The 6,468-nt window shown below is 52.8% G+C and overlaps 1 protein-coding gene across 1 annotated transcript; it reads left to right on the forward strand.

Annotated features, from left to right (window-relative positions):
- The first annotated feature begins 3,604 nt into the window (after nt 1-3,604).
- SELENOM (selenoprotein M) lies at nt 3,605-6,288 on the forward strand. The gene is made up of 5 exons (XM_077160534.1): nt 3,605-3,825; nt 5,023-5,058; nt 5,258-5,292; nt 5,636-5,714; nt 5,927-6,288. Exons 1-5 carry the CDS (start codon nt 3,700-3,702, stop codon nt 6,083-6,085), a joined length of 435 nt encoding a protein of 144 aa, XP_077016649.1. The 5' UTR covers nt 3,605-3,699; the 3' UTR covers nt 6,086-6,288.
- The last annotated feature ends 180 nt before the right edge of the window (nt 6,289-6,468 follow it).

Below are 6,468 nucleotides of genomic sequence, written 5' to 3' on the forward strand. Positions count from 1 at the left end.
GATCCTGGTTACAGACTATCCCTGGCCCAGTCATTGACTGAGCTCTGACGCCAGCCCCAGACTCAGTTCCAAACCTGGCCTGAGACTAAGGTCTAACCTTGACCTTGTCTGAGACTGACCCCATCGCAGACTAAGCCCCAACTCCAGCCCTACCAGAGGAAGGCTCTTGGCCAACATTACAGGCTGTCACAGAAGGGCGTGGATTACCAGCAGCGACCTGTCCTGGGACTCGTGTGGCTGCTGATGCCAGAATGTTCCCGGTACTGTAATGGCCACTGTCTCCACTGCCACTTCCACTGGCTGGTTAGTCAAACCCTCAGCAGCCCAGCCTGTGGCCCCTTTAGGCCACAGCATACTGGTTAATGCAATGAGAGTGGTTTGGTGGCATCCGTCCAGCGAACAGCATGGGTCCACAGGGCACTGAGGTTTGGCTCCATCAGCAGAAAAACCACAGGCTCCATGAGTCTCCAGCTTTGGCTATGTTGGGTCCTTGCTGGGGAGGAGGTGAGATAGAGGGAACCAGTGAGATATGTCCCATTATTATTATTATTATTATTATTATTTTTGCATGGGCAGGCACCGGGAATCGAACCCGAGTTTCCGGCATGGCAGGTGAGAACTCTGCCTGCTGAGCCACCGCGGTCCGCCCTGTCCCATTATTTTTGTAAACAAGTTTACTCTTTGTGTTTAGGTAAATACAGAAAATGCCGAAAAAAATTTCACCTATAATTTTGCCCATTAAGAACTGAACACTGTTGACTTTTTGGGTTGTTTCCCTCTAGATTTTTTCTTTCTAGGCAAATTTATTGATATGTACATATTTTATAAAATTGATTGGCTATTACATTGCCTCCACAACATCTGTTGAAACCTATTACCCTTTTTAACAGGAATTGGATTATAATGGACCCCGCTCAACAGCTTCAGGAATGGGCCTTGATTGGTTAAGCCAGTAAGCAATTCCCATCCCTTGATTGGATCATGGATGGACTAGTGAGATACAAGGAGATTTTTGCTAACAGCTTTCAATTTGTTTTCTCTTCTGAAGCTACCAAAAAAAAAAAAAACACACACACACAAAAAAGGTGACCTCCCCATGATGAGATGTGCATGAAAAAGCCTGTATGCAGCCCTGGTTACCGGTGGTAACCATCTTGACACAATGCAGGGAACTGGTCTAAGGATAAATTGATATTGTGCAAAAAAGAACAGAGAGAGCAAAGATCTTGGTGACTTCATCCACCAGACTGAAACTCATCTGAAGCCCTCCCTGCCCTTAGACAGTTTTTGCTGTTGTTGTTATTTGCGCCAACATATTCTCTTTATTGTTTAAGCCGGTTTAAATAGGGGTTTCTTTTGTGACTTGCAGCCTAGAACATCCCAAATCCAAACTGATATTTCTGTTTCATAGCATTGGCTTTTTCTTTTTTGTCGTTGTTGCTATTTTTTTTAATGTTAATATAATGTCTGCCTATTGATCCATACCATGTTACATCATTTTAACAGTTTAAACAATAGGTTTTCCATCCTATGGAGGCATCTTTTGTTATGTAGCTCATCCTCTGCTATAACACGCTTAGTTTGTTTCTCCAGTTTTCACCATGATAAACAGTGCTTCAATAAACAACCTGAACCAAGCAATTGGGCACCTCGCTGATGATTACATTGGGACAAATTTTGAGTAGTGGAATGACCAGGTCGAACAAACTATGTTAGGGTTTTAATGTATTGAGCCAAACTACCCTTTGGGAAACCTGGATGCATTCACACTTCCACAGCAGTTATTAGTGTTAGACATAGCCTACCGTGTAAACAGCCTAAACCGGACCAATTATATTTACAGGCAAGACTATTTAATAACAGCTTATTATTATTTTTATATCTTAACGATCAAATCAGTGATCAGGGAGGCAACAGAATGCACGCCAGGGGCTGTGTGCAAAGCTGACTTATCCTGTAGGCACGGTTGGCACTGCTTCTAGGCCCCACAACACTTTTAGAGGCCCGTGTTTTTATTCTTTAATTTTTAAATATCAGAACAGAAGAACAATATAATAATGAATATATATTAATGTATCCAGCCTGGATATTTTGGTATACATGTCTTTATATAATTTTGGTATAATAATTTTTTATACCAAAAGACATTTTGGTATAAATGTCTTTATACCATAGCCATCGTAAAACCTATATATATATTTTTAATGTAAGAAGGGGGCCCAGGTGGGCAAAAAGTGCATAGAGCCCAGAAAAGTGATAATGCAGTCTTGGTTTTGAATTCAGAAGTATTTTGAGCTCCAGTCTGGATTCAGTGGGAAGGGGCAGTGCAATCAACTGCCCTCTGGTGTCGCCTGCATTAAGAGGGAGTGCGGTGTCCAGATCTAGCCGTCTTTGGTCTGGTGACACGAGCACGGAATCTTCCATGGGTTCTAATACTGGACCCACCAATTGGATCACTTCATCTTTTCAACTCTTTTTTTCATCAGCTAATGAAGACCAATACTGCCAGGTGTCGTTGTAATGAATTTTATGGGTAGTAACCTTTTTATCCTCCCAACCCCCGTGGGATGGGTAATATCCCGATCCCCATAACCTGTGCTCTGGAGAATCATGTGCTGGTTTGAAAAGACGTATGAACCCTAGAAAAGCCATGTTTTAATCCTAATCCCATTTTGTAAAAGCAGCCGTTTCTTCTAATCCCTATTCAGTACTGCATGTTTGAGACTAAAATCCGATCATCCCCCTGGAGATGTGATTTAATCAAGAGTGGTGGTTAAACTGGATTAGGTGATGACATGTCTTCACCCATTTGGGTGGGTCTTGATTAGTTTCTGGAGTCCTTTAAAGGAGGAAACATTTTGGAGAATGAAGGAGATCTCTGAGAGAATAGGGAACGACATAGCCACGGGAAGGAGAGTCCACCAGCCAGCAGCCTTTGGAGATGAAGAAGGAAAAATGCCTCCTGGGGAGCTTCATGAAACAGGAAGTCAGGAGAGAAAGCTAGCAGATGACGCTGTGTTCGCCATGTGCCCTTCCAGATGAGAGAAGCCCTGACTGTGTTCACCACGTGCCTTCTCACTTGAGAGAGAAACCCTGAACTTCATCGGCCTTCTTGAACCAAGATATCTTTCCCTGGATGCCTTAGATTGGACATGTCTATACACTTGTTCTAACTGGAACATTTTCTCGGCCTTAGAATTGTAAACTAGCCACTCATTAAACTCCCCTTTTAAAAAGCCATTCCATTTCTGGTATATTGCATTCAGGCAGCTAGCAAACTAGAACAGATTGACACCCTGGCCAGAATCTCTTCCAGAGAAATAAAACACGAACAAGGATCTCACCCTAGGGGTCAACTTCCTCTTCTGCAGTGAGAGGGTCTGGCCCAGAAATTCCCTCGTCCGTCCGCATCCCTCCTGCGCCCCCTGCCGGCGAAAGTTGGCGCTTTCCGGCCGAGCGGCGCGGCGGACACGCGGGACGCACTAAGTGAAGGCCGGAGGGCCATAAAGGATCCCCCGCCGCGCGCAGAGCTCGCGGGAGGGCCCCCCCTGCCACGGGCCCTAGGAAGGCCGGGGGCGGAGGCGGGACCTAGGGGGCGTGGTCTCGGGTGGGGGCGGGGCAAGCCCGCGCAGGGCCAGACGTGGCGCAGCTACCGCGCGGTTCGCATCTTGCCTGCGTATCTTCTCCGGATCGGTCTCGATGGGCCGCCTGCCGCCTCCTGCCCTGCTTTTGCTGCTCGCAGCGCTCGCGGCTCCCACCACCACTACCACCACCTTCCGGCCCGACTGGAACCGTCTACGCGGCCTGGCCCGGGCCCGAGTAGAGGTGAGCGCACCGGTCCCTGTCCCCGGGACCACCGCCCTCCAACCCTGCGGCCCCTTCGACCCGGAGTCACCACCCATCCCGGCCCCAGGACCTCCCCGAGTTCCCTCGGCGCTGGGACCATCCCTCCCTCATCCTAACCCCAGGATGCCCCCCTTGCCATCCACTGTGGAAACCCGAGACACCCGACTTTGAGGCCTGGAACCCGGAACCCCCTCTTCAGTTCCCCGTCCTGCTGGACAGCTGGCCCTGCACTACATAGGCCCTGCCCCCCAACCCTTCTCCCATCCTGGGACTCCCCCGGATCTGCTGTCGGGAGCCCAACTCCCCATCCCCCCATCACTCCACTTTTTCCTGGAATTCCTCCTCCACCCCAGTTCCACGGCTTGGGGCTTCAGAGGGTCTCTTTCTCTTCCCCTGGGAAAGAGAAGACTTTTCTGGGCACCTCCGCCCACCAGAAGGGAGCCGGGAACCGCCTTACCAGGACTTACTAGAAAACAGGCCCCCACACCTACTCTGCCCAGTGGGAAATGCCCTGCCCGAATTGTGTCTTGGTGTGACTTGGACCACCACAGTTCCTTTCTGAGCCATAGTTTTCTGTCATTGCAGAGGCTGTCCCCACCACCACCCCAAGCAGGAAGTGCAGACAGGAGTCCTATCAGCCCCCATCTTGGGGAAGCAACCATATGGTCCAGTGGGGCTAGGCCACAGGTGGCTGGGAGGGCCAGCTTTGCAAGGGGTGGTGGAGGGACCAGATGGCAGATGTCTCTAATGGGGGCCCCCAGGGCATTGCTGAGCTGTTTCCTTATGGTTGGTCTCCACCTTGAAGTTCCCCAGGGGCCAAAGACCAGGCCGAAGTCTCTACTGCCTGAGAGGCTTATTTCTCTTGGGCATTGAGAGGACGTGAGTCAACAGTCAGTAGGAGGCCCAAGGCAAGAGTCCTGAGGCTGGCCAGCCCAGTGTGGGTCACTGCCTTTGCCCCTCCTTTTCCCTGAGTAACCACAGGCCTCAGCTTTCCCATCTGTGGTGGGGCCCTATATACCCACAAAGGACCTCCATCTCCACACCCTGGGGACTGCTGCTCCAGGGTTCACCCACACCCTGGGCCAACTCTGGGATGAGGGTGAGAATGTCTTTTTGTGGGTGTGGTTGGAGCAGATGTGAGGGGCTCCTGATCTACTCCATTTTGTTCCCCTCCAGACCTGTGGGGGATGACAGCTAAACCGCCTGAAGGAGGTGAGTTTGAAGGAAGAGGTCCCCAGCCCTGAGTCTTCTGGGGTGGGGGTAGGGGGGTGGAAACATGGTCCCAGTGATTGAATGGGGGAATGACACCCTGGGCTGGGAGTCAGAAGCCTGCACCTGTGTGTGACCTCATTGGGCTTGAGTCCCCCCCCCCCCAGATTCTTGGTTTCTGATGCTCTGGTTCCTCCCCCAGGTGAAGGCCTTCGTCACCCAGGACATCCCACTCTAGTATCCTTCCTTTCTTGTCCTGGGGAAAGGGGGAGGGGGGGAGCCTGGGGGAATCTTCTTTCCCTTAACTTCAGAGATAGGGATGGTGTTTGTTTTCCTCTGAGTAGCATTAATTGATGGTGCCTGTCCAGACGCGGTGTCTGTCTTAGGCACCTGCATGGGGAGGGGGAGGGTCCCTTACATCTTTCACTCCTAATTTCCTCACGTGTAAATGGGGATCCCTGTCCTACGTGGGCTCAAAGTAGACCGCGCAGCAGAGGCCGCAGCGCTGTTCACATCCGCAAACCCCGCTGGAGCCCCTCCTGTCCCCGCCCACCGCGACCCCCTTAACACCAACCCCCAGCCATAATCTGGTGATGAAACACCTCCCGGGGGCCGACCCTGAGCTCGTGCTGCTGGATCACCGCTACGAAGAGCTGGAGGTGAGGGCAGCGGGGCGTGTGTGTGTGTGTGTGTGTGTGTGTGTGTGTGTGTGTGTGTGTGTGTGTGTGTGTGTGTGTGTGTGTGTGTGTGTGTGTGTGTGTGTGTGTGTGTGTGTGTGTGTGTGTGTGAACGGGCCGAGAGGCGGGGCCCGGCGCGCTGGCCCCGCCCCTCTCCCCGCCCCGGCGCGCTGACCAACCTCCCGCCGCTCCAGCGAATCCCGCTGAGCGACATGACCCGCGAGGAGATCAACGCGCTGGTGCAAGAGCTCGGCTTCTACCGCAAGGAGGCGCCCGACGCGCCCGTACCGCCCGAGTACCTGCGGGCGCCCGCTAGGCTCGCCCAGGGCGAGCAGGACCGCCCGGACCTGTAAGGACCTCCGGCGCAGCGGAGGTGCGGAGGCCACCCTGCCCGCGACCCGGGGACAGAATGAAGCGCTCAGCGTCCCGGGAGTAGCTTCCTCGCTGAGGGTCGACGCCCCGTCCCAGGGTCGGCTTGGGTGAGGTTGGGGGGCGGGGTTCCTCCCCAACCCCCTTTCTTCCCTCCCTAGCGCCACTAAATCCTCTTTCGCCTTAACAGAGGCTCGACTCCTTCCTTGGCGCGGGCGGGGGAGTCAGGTCCGAATCGGAGCCCCTCGAGTTGCACCCCCCTCCCCTCCCGGGAACCCCGCATCCCTCTCTGGCTGGCTCTAGCCTGGTCATCAGGGCGAACGCGGGCTGCTGCTGGCCTGGAGGTGTGAGCACACCTGGGCGGGCC

This window comes from Tamandua tetradactyla, chromosome 5 (genome assembly GCF_023851605.1).
Source record: "Tamandua tetradactyla isolate mTamTet1 chromosome 5, mTamTet1.pri, whole genome shotgun sequence".
Lineage (NCBI taxonomy): Eukaryota > Metazoa > Chordata > Mammalia > Pilosa > Myrmecophagidae > Tamandua > Tamandua tetradactyla.